The 18,221-nt window shown below is 58.4% G+C and overlaps 1 protein-coding gene across 2 annotated transcripts; it reads left to right on the top strand.

Moving 5' to 3' along the window:
- The first annotated feature begins 2,178 nt into the window (after nucleotides 1-2,178).
- Nucleotides 2,179-10,807, top strand: CALY (calcyon neuron specific vesicular protein). 2 transcript variants are annotated; one of them, XM_082721602.1, is made up of 5 exons: nucleotides 2,179-2,279; nucleotides 8,276-8,434; nucleotides 9,479-9,592; nucleotides 10,166-10,279; nucleotides 10,435-10,807. In XM_082721602.1, exons 2-5 carry the CDS (start codon nucleotides 8,300-8,302, stop codon nucleotides 10,765-10,767), a joined length of 696 nt encoding a protein of 231 aa, XP_082577728.1. In that variant the 5' UTR covers nucleotides 2,179-2,279; nucleotides 8,276-8,299; the 3' UTR covers nucleotides 10,768-10,807. The 2 variants fall into 2 exon arrangements, with proteins under 2 accessions (XP_082577728.1, XP_082577727.1); XM_082721601.1 differs by lacking the exon at nucleotides 2,179-2,279 and adding an exon at nucleotides 2,281-2,378 and having other exon boundaries at nucleotides 8,280-8,434.
- The last annotated feature ends 7,414 nt before the right edge of the window (nucleotides 10,808-18,221 follow it).

The following is an 18,221-nucleotide window of genomic DNA, read 5'->3' as shown; positions in this document are numbered from 1 at the left end:
GTGAGTTCAAACCCCACACTGGGCTCCATGCTGGGTGGAGCCTTTTTAAAAAAAAAAAAATCAAAATGCATCGTTTTTAAATGTAAAACCTGAAATTATAAAACCCCTGGAAGAAAATAAACGAGAAAATTTTCATCACTTTGGGTTAGATAAAGAGTTCTTAAATACAACATCAAAAGCATGGTACATAAAAGAAAAGATGGATGTTGGACCTCATCAAAATGACCAACTTCTGCACTTCAGAAGACACCACCAAGAAAGTGAAAAGACACATCATAAACTGTGAGATACTGTTTGTGAATCATCTATTTGATAAAGGACTTGTATCCAGAATATATAAAGAGTTCTTACAACTCAATAATAAGACAAAAATACCCAACTGAAAAATATTTGGAACATTTGAACAGGTATTTCACCAAAAATATATAAGTGGCTAATAAAACCATAAAGAGATGCTCAGCTAGCTTCATTCGTTATTAATATCATTAGTTTGATAACTAATTCGTTATTAGAATCAGGTTCAAAACACAGTGCGATATCACTACATGCCCACAAGGTCGGCGTTAGGGCAGAATTGTTTCCCCCAAAATTCCTATGTTGAAGTTCTCATCTTCAGCACCTTCAAATGTGGTTGTATTTGGAAATGGGATCTTTAAAGAGATCATTAAGTTAAAATGGGGTTCTCTGGGGGGCACCTGACTGGCTCGGTCAGGGGAGCATGCGGCTCTTGACCTTGGAGTCCTGAGTTCAAGCCCCAGCTTGGGTGTAGAGATTACTTAAATGAATGAACTTGAAAAAAAAAAATGAGGTCATATGGGTGGGCCAAATCCATTCTGATTAGCGTCCTTATAAGAAGAGGAGATGACCGCAGGCACACACAGCGGGGCGGCCGTCTGAAGACAAGCCAAAGAGAGAAGCCTTGGAGGAAACCAGCCCTGCCCTTGGCATCAGGCTTGAAGCCTCCAGCATCGCAGGGAACCCACGGCGTGGCCAACCCAGTCCGTGGCACTCGGCCATGGTGGCCCTAGCTGACGACCACAGATGGCCATCTGGCATTAGCAAAAAGACAGTAACAAGTATTAGCAGGAGGTGGAGAGAGTGGAACCCTCAGACATTTCCGGTGCCAGTGTAAAATGGTGCAGCCCCGTTGGGAAAAGGTTAGCATTTTCTTTTTCTTTTTTTTTTAAGATTTATTTTTATTTATTTATTTGACAGAGAGAGATCAGAAGTAGGCAGAGAGGCAGTAAGAGAGAGAGGAAGGGAAGCAGGCTCCCTGCTGAACAGAGAGCCCGATGCCCGACTCGATCCCAGGACCCTGAGATCATGACCCGAGCAGAAGGCAGCGGCTTAACCCACTGAGCCACCCAGGCGCCCCAAGGTTAGCATTTTCTTAAAAATTCAACCTAAGCTACCATCTGGCCTAGCAATTCCACTCTTAGGTACCTACCCAGAGAAGTGAGGCCAATGTCCACACAAACACACGGAGGACGTTCCCAGCAACACCGTCTACTGTAGACAAAGCTGGAGACTGTCCAGGTGCCCACCGGTGGATAAAAGGGGCCCAGCCAGACCGTGGCTTTATTTACATTTTATTCAGCAGCAGAAGGGGCCAGTCACTGGTAACATGCTGTATTCCATCAGCTCGGAGCCGGGGATGTGGAGCCCGACCCCAGCCAGGCGGAGCGCCGCACTCCATGGCCTACCTAATGCCTAGAAATGCTTTCTCTAAGGGGGCGCGGCGCAGGGGCTCAGGCACAACGGTGCCCAAGAAGGACAGGCTTGCCCTGGGAACGCGGATGGCCCCGGGGCTTCAGGCACTGAGACATGAGGAGGAGGCCTTCCTCTCGGGGTGTGAAGGCCAAACCAAGGCGAGCAAGAAGGAAAGTCTGAGCACCTGACCAAGGCCGGGGGTGGAGGGCGGGCGGCAGCCCGGTTACCTCCAGGCCGAGAAGCCGCCCAGGCTCGGCTGGCCAGGGTGTGCGCTCCCCTGCAGTGAGGCGGTGTGAGTGTGTGATGTGTGCGTAGTAGGCTTTGCCGCCCCCCCCCACCCCGCACAGCTCCAGGGGGAAGTGGGAAGGGGGGGCGCAGTGGGGGCGCAGCGGGGCGGCAGACGCAAATGCTCACGTCCCTCCGCCTGCGTCTCCAGGCAACAGCAGCCTCGGTCTCGGCTCGGCCCCTCCCCCGCCCCGCCCCGGCTGCGAAGCGTCTGGAACCGCATCCTTCCTCCGCATCCTCGTCCTGCGACCGCATCGTGCAGCAGCTGCCCGTTGGAGCCGCCTGTGAGCCATTTCCACCTTTCTCCTTGTGGAGCGGGGACAAGGGGGGCCGAGTGTGTGCAGGGGAGTGTGCACGGGTGTGTGAGGTACGTGTACAGGTGCGTGTGCGGTGCGTGTGCGAGATGCGTATGCAGGGATGGGGGGGTCACTGCGGCTGACCCAATGGCGGCCAGGTCGAGCCGGGGTCCTCCCTTGGGGTCTCGGCTGACGGGAGCGGGGAAGCTGTCCCCAGGCCTCCCGGACGATCGGGGGCCTCCGCGGGGTGAGCCACTGCCCGGACCTTCCTGAAGAACCGTAGGTATCCAGCCTTGCACAGACCCGACGGCTGCCCGGATCTCCGCACAGTGGGGCAGCTCGGCGGGCGCGCGGGGGGTGGGGGGGTCGGACTGCTGAACATCAGGGCGCCCGCCACGGTCTGAGAGAGACACTGGGAGGGGGGCGTCCCCGAGGTGGGGAGGGGGTGCCGGTTCCAGAATCCGTTCAGCTCTGAGGGTGGGAGAGACCTGGGGCCGGGGGGAGTGGCGGGGGGTGGGCGGCGGGGCGCGGAGGCACAAGGCGGCGGGGGCACAGATCACGGAGACGCTCTGCTGGCACCGACAGCGGGGTGGCCGTGGCGGGGGCGGCTGGTGGCGGTCAGGAGGCAGGCAGAGGGGTCTTTCTCCAGAACCACCTGCCGCAGCCCCAGGACGCGGGGCCACAGGTGGCTGGTGTGTGGGAAGCCGAAGCTGGGGGCCGCCCCGCGCTTCTCCTCCCAGGAGCCCTCCTCCGTGGGCTGCGCTCGCAGTTCACCTACCCTTGAACCAAAAGCCGAACCCAGGACCGGCCCCCGGGCTGCGGCTGGGGCGGGGGGCGGGGTGTAGGGGCGCGGGGGCGGAGGCGCGTGCTCCGCCGGCTTTCAGCAAAGCACGCAGTGCCCTGCGCTCCGCAGTGACATGCACGCTCCCGACAGACGCGGGACGCTCGCGCCCAGCCCGCACAAGCCCGCGCCCCTGCGCACGGGCGCGCGCCCTCCTGCGTGACGCAGCAGACGAGGGGGGCGGTGAACGCGAGTCCGCGCCCGCGGATCTGCCGCGGGGTTTCTGTAGTGCGCTCAGCTCAGGGCCCTCGTCCCGCCTCTCCCTGCGTGCGTCGGTCCGTCCGCACAGCCTCCCCACCTGTCCCTTGCCCCCTCCCCAAACATCGGAGAGGAGCCTACACCGCCCCCACCCACGAGTCCACGGGGTGGGGAGCAGATGAGCCGCTGGAGAAGACTATTACAGCGCAGGGCGGACGGGGGGCCGCGGGAGGAGTGGGGCGAACCCCTAGTCCACCGAGCTGTGTTTGTGGTGTGAATGAGCCCAGCCAGCCTCCCCGGAGGCCCCCATGACTCAGCAAGGGAGATGAATTCGGGGGCAGGGGGGTCGCACCCGCAGCCCAGCCCCTTCCCCGGCATTCTGCTTGGGGCACGAGGCCTGGAACCAGACGCGCAGAGTCCAGGAGGCCCCAAATGTCTCCTTTCCTTCATGAAGATGTGTCATCCCCGGCTCCGTTTCCATGGAAACCCGCGGTGACGTAACACAGACGTCACGCCTTGTCGGAGGAGTTGGAGCTTAGGTTTGGCTGTAGAGGACCCCAGAGGCGGAGCTCCTGGTAGGAGGAGGCCTCCTGTGGGGAGACTGGGCAGACCCGGGCCAGCCTTCCAGCGGGCGTGGCCACCAACCCGAGTGGCGGAGCTGCGGGGCTGCGGGGCTGGGGGCGGTCACGCGCTCTGCCCCTCCGCGCTCTCCCCTGCGGATGGCAGGCTGGACTGGTGAGCCGCGGGGGCACTGACAGCAGAAGGCCCCCGCCCCCTCGCACTGGAGTGGCACACCCCTCCCGCCCCTGCGGAGCTCCTCCAGCCCTGGCCACTTGCCGCTCCCACCCCCACCCCTCCCTGCCGTCCCTACCTCCGTGGCACCTTGCCGGCGCTTCTGAACCTTTTTCCTCCTCGCGCTGGAAAGCCCGACCTCTTCATATTTGTACTCCGATGGCCCCGGGTCCATCTCTGCCTCAGAGAGAGGGGACCTTGTCGCGGGGTCCGCGTGAAGAATGACCCATCACCCGCCTGCCCGGCAGGTGCGGAGGCGTCCGTGAGTCCTCCCCAGGCCGCTCCCCTGCCAAGCCCCACACTCCTCAGGGAAAGTTCTCCAGCCAGGAAGTGGAGTTGGGGGCGCTTTGCTGACCTGTAAGGGCCCTGGGCCTGGCGCATAAATCCAAGGGAGGGCCCCAGCTCAGGGCCCCAAGGGGACATTCCTCCGTAGCGGGAAGCCCACGAGGGGGTGGCCCCTCTTGCCCAGCCGGCCGCATCTCGCAGGGCCCACAGTGCGGCTCCTGCTACCCCCCCCCCCCCCCCCCGCCCACCCCCATCCTCCACAGCCCTCACCTCCCTGCCCAGCACTGGGCACACTCTCCATCCCGGCATCTCTCTGCTCTGGGTGGGAGCTCCCCCGTCCTGTAGCCCTACCCTGCTTGTCCTGGCGTCTGGGTTGTGAGAGGCTGGGTCACCTCTGGGCCTGGTGGGCACCTGTGCTGGGGGGGAGGGGGAGTGCTGCAAAAGGGAGAGGTGTTTGGGGCTTCAGAGGCACAGCAGTCTTTGCAGGATGGGTGCAGGCAGTAGCCAGGGAGGGGAGCACAGCCCCTGGGGCTCTGCCCTTGAGCCCTCACAAGGAAGGTAGTCGAGGGACGACCAGGCCACCATGGCCAAGGGGCTCACTTTCTCTGTTCAGGCGAAAGTCAGGGTCCAAATCCTGGACTTGGAGGGTATGGGGTAGCTGGGCCTCCGCCACCAGCCTGCTGTCCTTTGGTTGTTGGTTTCAATCATTTGGAACACTTTTTGTTGGGAAATACAATGACTATTCAGAAGAGGACATAAAAAAAGACGTGCAGCCTGATGATTGAAGGTAAGTGCTCCCCAGTCATCCACCATCGGAGTGAAGACTAGAAATCCCACCTCTCCCCGAAGCTGCTCCCTCCCCCAAAGCCCCCCCCCCAGACTCTCCAGACTCAGAAGCAATGAATTCCTCTGGACCTCCAGAGTGCATGTCCCTAATTGCCCGTGATTGGTTCCTAAAGGTTATGGTTAGAGATGGCTTGTTCTTGAAGCTGCCTTTGTGCCTGGCTTCTGTTGGCCTCATCTGGTGGGCTTTGGGGCTGTGCCTGCCCGCAGCTGTGACCCTTCACTGCGTAGGAATGCCTCATCCATTTACTTGCTTTCCTCTGGATGTTGCGCGGTGGTGAGTACTTCTGGGAACAGCGCTGCTCTCCACGCTCGTGCGCGCCCCGTCTCTTTGCTGGGTGTCCGCCTGGAGTGAGGGCTGGTCACAGTTGGACACGTGTGGATTATGTGGGTCCACGCCACCTGCATGGCATCCTTTGCTCCTTGAGCTCTCCTGGACTTGGATGGGCTTTGGTGTATCTTAAGCTGGTTCTAATTTGTCTCCCTCATAGACGAATGAGGGGGCAGCTTGTTAGTATCCATGGACATTTGAAATCCTTCGCTGTCCATTTTCCAATTAGGTTTCTCTTTCTCGAGCCGTTCTTCAGCTCGAACCGTTCTTCACACTCTTTAGACAGACATCTGCCTGTCCTGGCTTCCTTGGGTGGCTGTAATGCATGAGCAGAAGTGGGTGGCTTGAAACAACGGACATTTCTTCTTTGACAGGCGCTGGAGGCAAGAAGCTGGAAATCAAGGGCTGAGAAGGGCTGTGTTCCCTTGGAGGCTCCAGGGAAGGATCCTTTCTGCCTCTGCCAGCTCTGGCAACCCCAGGCATCCCTTCGCTTGTGAATGCTTCCCTCCAACCCCTGCCTCCTTCTGGACATGACCACCTCCCTGTGTGTGTCCAAATTTCCCCCTTCTGTAAGGACACCAGTCAATGGGCTAGGGCCCCGTAATCCAGTATGACGTCATCTTCTCTTGGTCTCATCAGCAAGGTCCCCGTTTCCTAGTGAGGTTACACTCACAAGTAGTGGGGGTTAGGACCTGAGCATTTCTGGTGGATGAGCCTCAGGTCCTTTGCCATGACATGTTCCAAATATCTTCTCCACTCTTGCTTTCTGTTTCCATTTTTGAAGGCTATGTTTGGATAAGTGGGAGTTCTTAATTTTCATGTAGTCCTTTTATGGTTGATACTTCATTTTCATATTGAGGAACTCTTCCCTCCCTCAGACCAGGAAAATATTCTCCTGTGTTACTTTCAAGATGCCTTCCCAACTGAGGCATACCCACCTGGAGTAGATTTCTGTGTGTGCGGAGAGGCAGGGCTTAGGTGCCCTGTTTTCCGTGTGGACATCAGTTTATCCACAGGCGGCCATGCCCCCTGCTTTGCACAGCAACTCTGTCACAAGTCCGTGGTCCATGCATGTGTGTGTCACATGGGGCTTTGTGCATCCACATCAGGACCGCACAGCCGTGTAAGCCGGACGCCTGCAGATGAGTCCCCTCTTGCTCATTCACAAGATGTCACACGTGTTCTTGTCCCCCAAAATACGATGTTTGGCGAGTCCAACACACAGAAATTCTGCTGGGCTGTCCACTGGCATTTATTCATCCTACAGATACAGTTTGGGGGAAAAGGAACATGTTTAAACTTGGAACCTCCCAAAATCCATGACCGTTTTGTTCCCCACTTATTAAGGAAGTTGGGTCTCCCTTCGTCTTAGTCAGTGATGTCTTGCCTGAGGTCTTCCATGAGTTCCCATGTGGGATTCCCCCATTGCCCTGAAGTCTTCTCCTGAGCATTTGACATTTCCAATACCATTTAAATGGAGTCTTTCAAAAGCTTATTTTCTAATTTTTTGTCACCGCTACATAGAAATATAATGACTCCTAAAAGCCTTGGACGGACCCTGCTGGACTCTCCCTCCAGGCTTGGTCATGGGTCCGCAGATTCACGTGGATTTTCTACACACACGACGTCCAGTCCGTGAGCAGTGACTGTATCGCCTGATCTCCAGGCCTTTCCCGTCCGCTTCTCCTCCCCTACAGCCTGGCTCAGACTTCCAGCACCATGGTTTATAGAACTGATAATAAAAGGCCTTTTTATCTCCTTCCTCATCTTGAAGACAAAGCTTTCACTGTTCACAAGCAGTAAGGGTTGGCGTAGGGAATTTTGTGGCTGGCCGTTATCAATCAGATTAAGGACGCCCCTAGAGTGCTAATAGACTTTCAAAATAATAAATGGATGTTGAATCTTGTCAAATACTTTTCCAGATATTTTTTTTTTAGATTTTATTTATTTATTTATTTGACAGAGAGAGATCACAAGTAGGCAGAGAGGCAGGCAGAGAGAGAGAGAGGAGGAAGCAGGCTCCCTGCTGAGCAGAGAGCCCGATGCGGGACTCGATCCCAGGACCCTGAGATCACGACCCGAGCCAAAGGCAGTGGCCTAACCCACTGAGCCACCCAGATATTATTGAAATTAATCAAATGACTTTTTAAAAAGATCTTACTTCTTTAAGAGAAAGAGAGGTGGGGGAGGGGCAGGGAGAGAGAGAATCTCAAGCAGGTGGTTCCCCACTAAGCAGGGAACCAGATGTGGGCCTCGATCCTGTGACCCTGAGATCATGACCTGAGCTGAAATCCAGAGTCGGACCATTAACCAACGGAGCCCCCCAGGCTCCCTGGGGTCATTGTCGTTGAGCAAGGTAGCTGCTCTCAGGGTATGCGCTAGAGTCTGCTGGCCGGCGGACTGCGCCAGTGTTGAGTGCCTGGGCATTCACCGGTCAGAGACACCACCCAGTGCCCAACTCTGGGGTCCGTGGGGAGACCAGAAGTCAGGAAGGGACAGAGGCCCAATCTGGCCTCGGAGGAGGGCCTGTCTGCGCGTGGCCTCCCTGCTCTGGCATGATAACACAGAAACTTACCGAGAGAATGCAAGTTCTTCTGGGCATCCTCCCTTTAAGTGTCCACTGGGGCCAGCCTCGCAAGCTCGCGTGGACATCTGCTAGGTGGTGAGCGGGCAGTGACATGTGACTACCTCCGGACAGGACAAGGACCACTGCTCACCATGGTGAAGCTGGGTTGCAGCTTCTCGGGCAAGCCGGGCAAAGACCCCGGGGACCAGGACGGGGCGACCACGGACAGCGTCCCTCTGATCAGCCCCCTGGATGTGAGCCAGCTCCAGCCGCCTTTCCCTGACCAGGTGAGGGCCTCGTTCCAAGCCTGTCCTGGGAATAGAGGGCCGTGGGCTACGGGTTATTTAGATGTGGTCTCCCCTCAGCACACAGGAGAGCAAGCAGAGGAAGGGCTGGGCTGGGCCAGAACCCTAGTTGGCCACAGGCTCTCTGTGCGAACTGGTCAGCTCTCCAGCTGGTCACCCAGAGTCACCTGTGCACTGTGAGGGGGGGACTGGCTGCAGGCTGACCGTCAGGACCCACATGCCATCTTGCAGACAGTGCCCAACACATGGTGCCACCCGGCAGGGTCTCCGCAAGGAAAATGCCTTCCCTGCGGGCCTGAGGCAGGGTCCTTGGGCCGTGACTGAGAGAGCGCAGCTTTTGGAGGAATCTGGAGGAAGCAGGCCCAGCTCTGGAGTGGCCCTGCCTCACCCCACCTGCGCTCTGGAGTGTGACCATCACCAGGAGTTGTCCCAGCAGGAGGGCAGGCGGCAGCCATCTGTACCCACATCAGTCAACTTTCATCTGGGGACCACGGGGTGGGGACCTCAGGCGTTGACAGGTGTGCCCCACCCATTGGCCGAGGGCAGTTCTCCAGGGATCTAGGCAGGCTTCAGTGGTGTCTGCTCTAGTGCTGGACCCTGTTCTCGACAGACAGGTGGGCCCACTGTTTGCCCCTTGGGAGCTCACACAGCACAGGACTGGACTTGCCTGGGCCACATCGTGGTAGGGGCCTCGAGACTCTGGGAGCCAGAGGGGGAGGTGTCCTTCCTGGAGGAAGGAGCCGAGCTGTGGAACAGCTACGGGGCAGTCCTAGCAGGGAGAGCGGACACCCTTCGAACTGAAGGCAGCCGGCAGACTGAGGGCTCCGTTTGTGGGCCCCCAGGCCGCCATGGCCCAGCAGGCATCCAGCATCCCTCTTCCCCTAGTCTTGGCTTGTAACCAGGGGAGCCTAGCCCACTAGCCAGTCCTGGCGGCTGGGCAGCACCCAAACCACTGCCGGGCAGCGGCCCCTGCACCCCTCCTAGTCCTCCCCCTTTAGGGTCTTCCTGGGTCACCTCTCTCTGCAGGTGGTTATCAAGACGCAGACGGAATATCAGCTTTCCTCCCCGGACCAGCCAAAGAAGTTCCCTGACCTGGAGGCCCAGAAGCTGGCCTGTAACCACCCAGAGGAAGGGCGCAGGGTAACCCCCCAACCCCGTCCCATGCTGCCCAGTGGTCACTTCCAGGGGGAGGCAGGGCAGGGGAGATGGGGAGGGTGGAGCAGCTGCAGGCATGGAGCCCAGACACCAGCCAGGTTGGCGGGGGGCCCCTTGCTCACTCACCTGCTCTCAGCCCAGTCAGAAGCCTTCGTCCTGCTATATAAAGGGGGTGAGGGCAGCAGCTGCCTTCAGACCCGCTGTGCAGAGCCAGTCTAGGCCGCCCCTGCTCCTGCGGGGGGCCCCGTTTTTCCCAGGGGTTCACGTGTCTCTTCCTTAGTGACTCGGTTCGGTGCGCAGGAAGGAAGGTCACTTCTGCCCCCATCTGGCTAATACTTTTTCCTCACGAAAGGATGGTGTTTGTTCTTTGTAGCATAGCATTTCTAAAGCCGCTTGTTTTCCATCAGTGAAACCTGCTCCCTCTCCTTTCCTCCCCGGCTTGGAGCTAAAAGCGCCCCTGCCCCCAGGGGCCAGTGAGCCCCTGATGGCTGCCCTGGCCCTCGCAAGGCTTCACAACCCCCGCGACAGCGTCCTTCTCCTTTTCACCCGCCCCTGCAGCTGCCCACGGCGCGGATGATCGCCTTTGCCATGGCGCTGCTGGGCTGTGTCCTAATCATGTACAAGGCCATCTGGTATGACCAGTTCACCTGCCCGGACGGCTTCCTGCTTCGGGTAAGGCCTGGCGAGCAGCGGGACCGCTTGGGGAGTGGGGCAGTCCAGGCCGACCGGGCGGAGTGTCCCCGCCCAGTGTCCCCGCTGCCTGCCCTCCCCCCCGCCCCGAGGGAAGACCCCCTCCGGCGCCGCCCCTGACCCGCCCCCTCCCGCAGCACAAGATCTGCACCCCGCTGACCCTGGAGATGTACTACACCGAGATGGACCCCGAGCGCCACCGCAGCATCCTGGCGGCCATCGGGGCCTACCCGCTGAGCCGCAAGCACGGCACCGAGACGCCCTCGGCCTGGGGGGAGAGCTACCGCGCCGTCAAGGAAGGGCCCAAGGCGCCCACCCAGGCGGGCGCGGCGGGGGCGGCGGCGGCGGCGGCGGCGGCGGGGGCGGGGGCGGGGCCGGCCACCGAGCCCCCCAGCAAGGTCTCCGCGCCGGGAGAGAAAGAGGCGGCGCGGAAGGCGGCCGGCAGCGCCCCGCCCCCGGCCCCGCAGTGATGGCCTCGGCGCGGGGTAGGTGTGCTGGGGGCTGGGCGGGGACTGATGGGTGGCGTAGAGTGTGTGCGGGGGGGGGGGGGTGCCCGGTGAACTGGAAGCGGAGGTAGGGGGGTGTCCCGCGACCTGGAAGCGAAGGGGCGGGGGGCTCAGCCACGCACTCCTAACCACGCAGGTGGGCGGTGGGGGGTCACCTGCCCGCCTCGCAGCGCGGCTCTCGCCCCTCCTCCCCTCTGTCTTGGCAGCGCCCCGCCGGCACCTGTGACCGCCCTCGCCCGACGCTCTCCCACGCTGTGGTCGTGCCCCTGCTTCCAGAACTCCTCGCTGATGCCTCTGCCCCCAGCCCGAGCTTGTAGCTCTGTTGCTTTTCTCTAAGTAAAGATTCACATCCGCCTGGGTCTCGTGTTTGTCCTGAGCATCCTCCGACCCGCGGGCCTCTTCCCTGCCCTCCTGTCTCCCGCCACTGCCCAGAGGGACCCCTGAAGGATCCCGAAGAGCCGCGGTGGACGGGCAGGGAGCCAGCCTGGGCGCCAAGACCCAGCGTGGACGGTGCTTTGTGTGGTCCATTGCTGGGCTCGCGGCAAAGAAATAAGCTGTTCAGGGAATCCTCTGGGACCTGAGCTCCAGCCCTGACTCCCCCAGCCCCCCCTGCAGCAGAGCTCCTCCTCCCGCTGCGCCTGCACCCCCCCCCCCACATTTGACAGGAGCGGCTGAATCCCCCTGTTCTGGGCAAGCAGGCCCGGTTCCTGACCCCAACCCAACCGCCTCGCCCATAGCAGAGAGTCACTGAAGAAATGAGAGAATGCATGGGTCCACAGGGCCCTGGGCCACGGAAGAGGGGACGTGACCCCTTTCCTGGGACATGAGAGGGCTCCCTGCTCCCAGGGCACCCCCACCTCCCACTCCCTTGGAGCTAGAGAGGAGGTGGGAGGTCCGAGGGTGTTGGAGTTAGCAGGAGTCTGTTTACCCAGCCCACAGCACCACCCCTCCCCCTCTGCTTCGGCCCTGTGAAGCCCAGGTCTGCTCCTGCCCGGCTAGGCCTGACCATGGCCCCTACTCCAGTACCTGTCCTCCTCTGAGGGCTTTGATCCTAGGCCCCGATACCCCACCTGGTGAGAGGTGAGCTCAGGCCCTAGCACCAAGGGCAGGGATGGGGGTAGGGATGACACCCTCGGGAGCTCAAGCAAAAGAACCAGACAGGAAAGAGACCGGCCTTTTCAATGGGGCCACCTAGTGTTGGGTGACCTGGGTCAGAGTCCTGGAGGAGGCCTCTCTTGGCCCTAGTGCTGTCCTGTGGGGGGACACAGGGCCCGGCACTCAGACAACGTGAGACCATCCAGCCTCCAGACCAAGGAGGCGAGGTGAGGGGTCTGAGCAGCTATGGAACAGGGGGCAGTGACCAGGAAGCGAGACGGGTGTTCAAGGTGTTCTGAGAAACCACGGACACACTGGAGGCCAGGTGGGGGGCATGGGGGTGGACAGGTCAGGGATGGGCTGTGAGTACTGTGTCCCTCATCACTGGGCTCGTCTGTCGAGCCAGCCCTCCATCCATCCATCCACTCACCTGCCAGTCATGACTGTCATCTGAAGATGACAGAGCAGGTACCGGCTCTGTGACTGTCACCTGACCGAAGTGCTTCTGAGCCTTGGGGAGAAAGTCGCCTCTCAACTCCTAAATAGCTCAGTGTGGATTGCCCAAGGAGGGCGTGTTCTTACGTCACTTTGTGCAATGGTCAAAATCAGGAACTTAACTTTGATGCAATACTCTTATTTAATTCATGTTCCTTAGTAATATTTTCCCAACTCTCAACAACGTCCTTCATAGCAAAAAAAAGAAAAAATAAAAGAAACATCTGGCCTGGGATGCGGTCCAAGAGCCGGCCACACCCTCCTTAGTGGTTTCTCCCCTCGGGCAGCTCAGTCTGTGTGTGGTGACCTTCACGGCGTGAAGCTCGCAGGCCGTGTCATCTGTGGCCTGGCCTCAGCTTGCGTGCGTGAGGCGTGTTGTCTCGAGCAGCCGGCGGCTGTGTCCCCAGGAGTGAGGCCGTGTCCCCTCAGTGTCACATGGGTGGGGCGTCAGGAGCCACGTGAGGTTCGCTTGTCCGCCCCGCGGTTGGCTTAGATCACTCTGCTAAGGTGGCTTTGGTGGGCCTCGTGACCTTACCATTTGCCCTTTGGAAATTAATACACGTTTTGTGGGAAGATACTCTCAGACGATGTGAGTATCTTGGTCCTCACCAACCCCCGTTTAGCACCCCCCGGCGAGTCTTGTCTGAATCAGTCATGCTGCATTTTCCAAGAGGCGACTGTCTGAATTCAGCATTTTTCTACTCGTAGCTAGCTGACGTAAAGACAAGCTCTCTCTTCTCCCCTTTCATTTTTGTACGTCAGCGCGGCCCACTGATTCCCATCTTACGATCGGCTAAACCCATTGTCAGTGTTTGCTTTTGTGTTCACGTTGTTTCGTAGCTGGCTCAGGGCAGTCCGTCTCTGGGCACTTCCTAACTTTCTGGCACGAAGATGCTCCAGGCTTGACTGGTGCCACGGGGGTCTGGGAGCCGGTCGCGGGTGTTCCTCCGGCCCCGCGGTGCATCGGGCCGGCGCGGTCTGCGTGATACATGAGGCATGACGTTCGCAGTCACACACGCACGACCTGCATTTCCCTCCTCTCTGTGCATCTGGGTGTGCACATAGACACACGCACATGGGTGTGCGAGTGTGTGTGCGTGCACGGATCAGTCCCCACGAGTCCACACAGCACGCTCAGACACCTGTAGACTGTGCGCCAACCATGTGCACACATCTCCATGACGTCGGAGTGACGCCTCTAATCCCAACCCCAAAACATCCGGTTGATTCTAGTTCCCCCCTCCCTTACTGATAACACCCCCCTCCAACACAGAAAAACCTGTTCTTGGTGTATTTGTTTGCTTTGGGTTAGAATACACGGGCATCCTTTTCAAAACTGGTAAGTCATAGCATGGGTCTCAGATGCGCAGGACTAGCGTTGGGGCCGCTCTGGAGTCTGTCTTCAGTTTGAGCGCAAAGCTGTAGTTAAACCTCTGTGCTCCTCGCGTCCCTGTGGCTGTGCTGCCCTGCGGACACCGAGCGGACTCACTATGGCGGCTTGCACTGTTTCTGGGTCCTTCCCCATTTTATTGATTGTATCCTACTATTCAGTATGTAAAACATTAACAGGATTCCGACACGTGAGCGGCTCCCTCCCGCCCCTGAGGGAAATCAGTTTCCCATTTTATTTGTCCCCTTTGACATTTTTTCACTGTAAGGATTTTCCCCCACACAAGACAATCAATTCTCCGACACAGCCTGGGTGTCCTGCAATTCAGTCCTATGCCGACATCAACTCCCCAGAACTAGCACAGACCCCACAAGTGGAGGCCTTGGTCTCAGGAGCCCGCCTGATTCCAGCTCCGTCACAAGCGTCAGGTCTTCGGGCCACCCACGTTCCTGTCCCACTCGACCACCGAGTGGGGGGATCACGCCTTGTCTTACGATTTGATAACTCAGGAGCATGACTTCGAGAACTCCGGAAAGCACTGAGCGGGGTACTCGTTTGTGATGAAGTACACAGCTCAGGGAGAGGCGCCAGCTGTGGGCACAGGCGCACCTCGGAAGCCCTGAGCTCCTTGCCCCAGAGCCTGTCGCCCCTGTTCGCCCCCTCCGGCCCCCGGGTCAGGCGGGAGCAGCCTCCACACCACCCAGACCTATGTCATTCGAGTCAACTCGGGCGTGGCTCTGAGTCATGAAAGTCACCCGGGCTCTCACGAAATCCCGAGTTTTAGGGCCCTGCCAAGGGCAAGGGGACAAGGGCCAAGAACATTTTTTATTTTTATTTTATTTTTCTCCAAGATTTTATTTATTTATTTGACAGACAGAGATCACAAGTAGGCAGAGAGGCGGAGAGGGGGCTGGGGAACAGGCTCCCCGCTGAGCAGAGAGCCCGATGCGGGGCTCGATCCCAGGACCCTGAGATCATGACCTGAGCTGAAGGCGGTGGCTTAACCACTGAGCCACCCAGGTGCCCCCAAAGGCAGAGGCTTTAACCCACTGAGCCGCCCAGGCGCCCCAAGAACGTTTTTTATTGCCATGCAGTCCCTTACAGGCACTGAGAATCCCCGGCCGCGGGTGTGAGCGCTCTCCTGGCTCCTGACCCTGCAGGACGGTCCCCGCCCGATTCCCGCCTGCAGTGAATAATTTTGCATCTGTGCTCTGTGCTGCAGAGATTTACCTTCGGGGCAAATTCCCTGGAGCGGTCTTGCTGACTTAAAATCTTTTACTTTACAAATGTCATGATTTATACCTGTAAATTCAAACCAGGGCCGGCGAGCAACAATTCCCTCCCCTCAAAGGCCCGTCTGGCTTGAGCGAGAATCGCATGGACGTGAGACAGAGGCGCCGGACAAAGTCAAACCTAACAGCGTCCGTCTGTGCGGTCCGGGGAATCAGCAGGCGTGGGGACTTCAAAGTCGTGCAGATGAGGTCCATCTGTCACCTCACAGAAAGGGGTGGCCTGGGACTTGAGAGGAAAGGGTGCTCTTCCCAGGGCAATAAGAAGGGCAGAGGTTTGCCGTGCAGATAGGTCACTCCGATGAGATCGATCTGCTTATCACCCTTATTTGGGGAAAGACCCCAACTTCATTTCTTCTGTGTCGTTAAGGGGGAACAGGAGTATGTCTTGGGCCTGCAGGATCTGAAGTGCCCTCAGCACCCAACGACCCCCAGCCTGGCCCGGGCTGAGGGGTCTGTTCTGAACCCCTCCCCCAGCGTCCCCAACCTTTCAAGCTCCGTTTAAAAGCTGACTTGTGGGGCGCCTGGGTGGCTCAGTGGGTTAAGCCGCTGCCTTCGGCTCAGGTCATGATCTCAGGGTCCTGGGATCGAGTCCCGCATCGGGCTCTCTGCTCAGCAGGGAGCCTGCTTCCTCCTCTCTCTCTGCCTGCCTCTCCATCTACTTGTGATCTCTGTCTGTCAAATAAATAAATAAAATCTTTAAAAAAAAAAAAAAGCTGACTTGTGAACCCAGTTACGTTTCTGTTAGTGAGTCTTCTCGTGCTCTGTGATCAAAATGCCATTAACTTAATCATCTGATATAGTCAGTCTCTAATTTTTAAAAGACCTTTCGCAAACGTGTTGAACTTGATTAACTAGATGTCTTGGGTATTTCAGGCTCTAACCCTGAATGGGTACATCACATTCTCGGTGTTGTGAACGTCGTATGGACCTGCTACCTGCCCAGCAAGCCTCCGTGAGCACTTGGGAGCTGCTCAGCATCACAGCGAAGTCAGAGCTAGTCAGACCTTGAATGAAACTCTCTCACACTAAAACCCAAGGTTATTGCAATGAAGTTTAACCCTTCAAATTTCGAGTTACTGATACTGCTCAGCAGGAGACAGCAGGACTTCAGGATGTTCCCAGGGCTCAGGGCAGACCTAGCCAGGCCTGCAGGAACCAGGCCCGCAGGGCACCGGACAGGCCTCCTGCCCTTGGCCTGGCTCCTCTCTCAGGGTCCCTTGAGTTTTGCTCTCCCCCCAGTTTTACAGAAACCTGTCATAAAAACCCTTGCACAAACCAGAGCCCTGCCCTGCAACCCTGTGTTGTTGACGGCGTAAGATACAATGTCCCAACGCTACAACATTTCCTCCACAAACAGACTGTGTCCCACGTTCACGGGCTCCCTGACACAGGACCCCCGGGATGAGGAGATTCAGGGACAATGTGAGAAACTGCTCAGAGGGGGAAGAAATGCTGGGCTCTCGGTTCCAGGTCAAACGGGCACAGTCACGCACAGGGCACTGTGGTCTTTGGGGCCAGTTGTCCTTCTCCTGGACACGCCGCAGGCACGGGGTGAGTCCTCTGTGAATTAATGCTGTGTCCGGGCCAGGCAGCCCTGGGTAATCAGACGCACAGTCAGCCCTGGTCCCCTGGTGCCCATCCCGGCGCGACCCACATGCGAGGGGGTAATTTAAGCAGGACATGAGTTTGGCTGGTGTGGGTTCCCCTGTGACCCAGCGGGAAACAGAGCGCGGCACCCGGTCGAGGACGGTGTTCATGCACGTGCCCGCCAACCCCACGAGGTTCACTGGGGTGCACCTACCCCCACCACCCGCCAATAAGACTGTCCCCGGTTCCAGTCACCTCCTCCCGTCTCTTCAGGGCAGCTCTCACGTGCAGCCCTTGGACACCATCCTCAAGGTCGCTTCAAGGTTACATGCCTCCCCCTGTCAGGCAAACACTGAGGGCCAGGCCTGGGCATTCGGGGGTGGGATCCAGCAGGTGAGCCTCTGCTGGCCGTCACCCTCCCAGAAACAGAGACACGGCAGCGTGTCCCCTCATCATCTGGGAGCACAGAGCCTTCTCCCCAGCCAGGCACCTGCCAGCCGTGGCCCAGCAGAAAGGTGAGCCCGTGCGGGGGGAGTCAGGAGGGCGACCCAGCTCACAGGGTTAGCGCACACTGCAGTCGGCTGCCGCGGCTGGAACCTCTTAGAACTACAGGTTCCCGGGGGCCCTGCAGTGGGGCCCTGACGTGGGACCCAGTGGGACCCTGGGGGCTGCATCTTGAGGAAGACAGAGGAACAGAGGCTGGTCCTCCCTCAGAGTCCTGCGGTGTGGTGATGCTTCCGGGGCCCCCTGTGCACGCATGTGCCCCATGTGCACACTCACACACATGCACCTGGGCCGGGCACACGCACACACGCTCACAGGCCAGGCATGTGCACACTCACTCCGGCCCCTCCCCCAGCATCCCAGTGACAGATGCCCAGGCACATTCTCTGCAGGAGACTCTTTCCCTCGGTGTGGCAGTGGAGGAGGCAGGTGTCCTGGGGGGTTGAGTAGGGCTCCTTGAACTGGCCAGAGTTAGACCTGATGCATTTTTTTTTAAAGATTCTATTTCTGTCTTTGAGAGAGGTGAGCACGGGCAGGGGTGATGAAGTCCCAGAACCTAAGTCAGGTTCGGTGGGGTGAGGAGGTTCGGAGCCGACGACTAAAGAAAGAATTCTTAAGACGTTGTTGGTGCAAAAGGTGATTTATTAGAGCATGGGGACAGGGCTCGTGGGCAGGCGGAGATGGGGCTGCTGCTCCACGTTGTGAGGGGTGGCAGGTTATGTACCCTGCGGCTGGGGGAAGGGGAGGGGAAGGGAGGGTTCAGTGGAGTTTTCATATGCTAAAGAGGGCCTACAAGGTGCCAGGATGTCCCAGGCCTGCTGGAGGCCTTGCCCTTGCTGCTGGATCAATGTTGTCTTTAGACCAGCCATTAGCATTAAGATAGTTGGGAGACTTTTTGGTGGGGTGTCACAATCCTGCTATCAATCGTCTTTGTTAGTGAGATTTAGGACATTTGTAAGCCAAGAGAGACTCCTGTCTAGCAGGATTGTGAGCTCTGCAAGTTAACTCTTTGCTTATTGTTCTTGGCAGTCAGGGCTGCCTGAGGGATGCTACAC

This window comes from Mustela nivalis (genome assembly GCF_964662115.1).
Source record: "Mustela nivalis genome assembly, chromosome: 2".
NCBI classification, from domain to species: domain Eukaryota; kingdom Metazoa; phylum Chordata; class Mammalia; order Carnivora; family Mustelidae; genus Mustela; species Mustela nivalis.
This window is presented reverse-complemented; position numbering and strand designations above follow the sequence as displayed.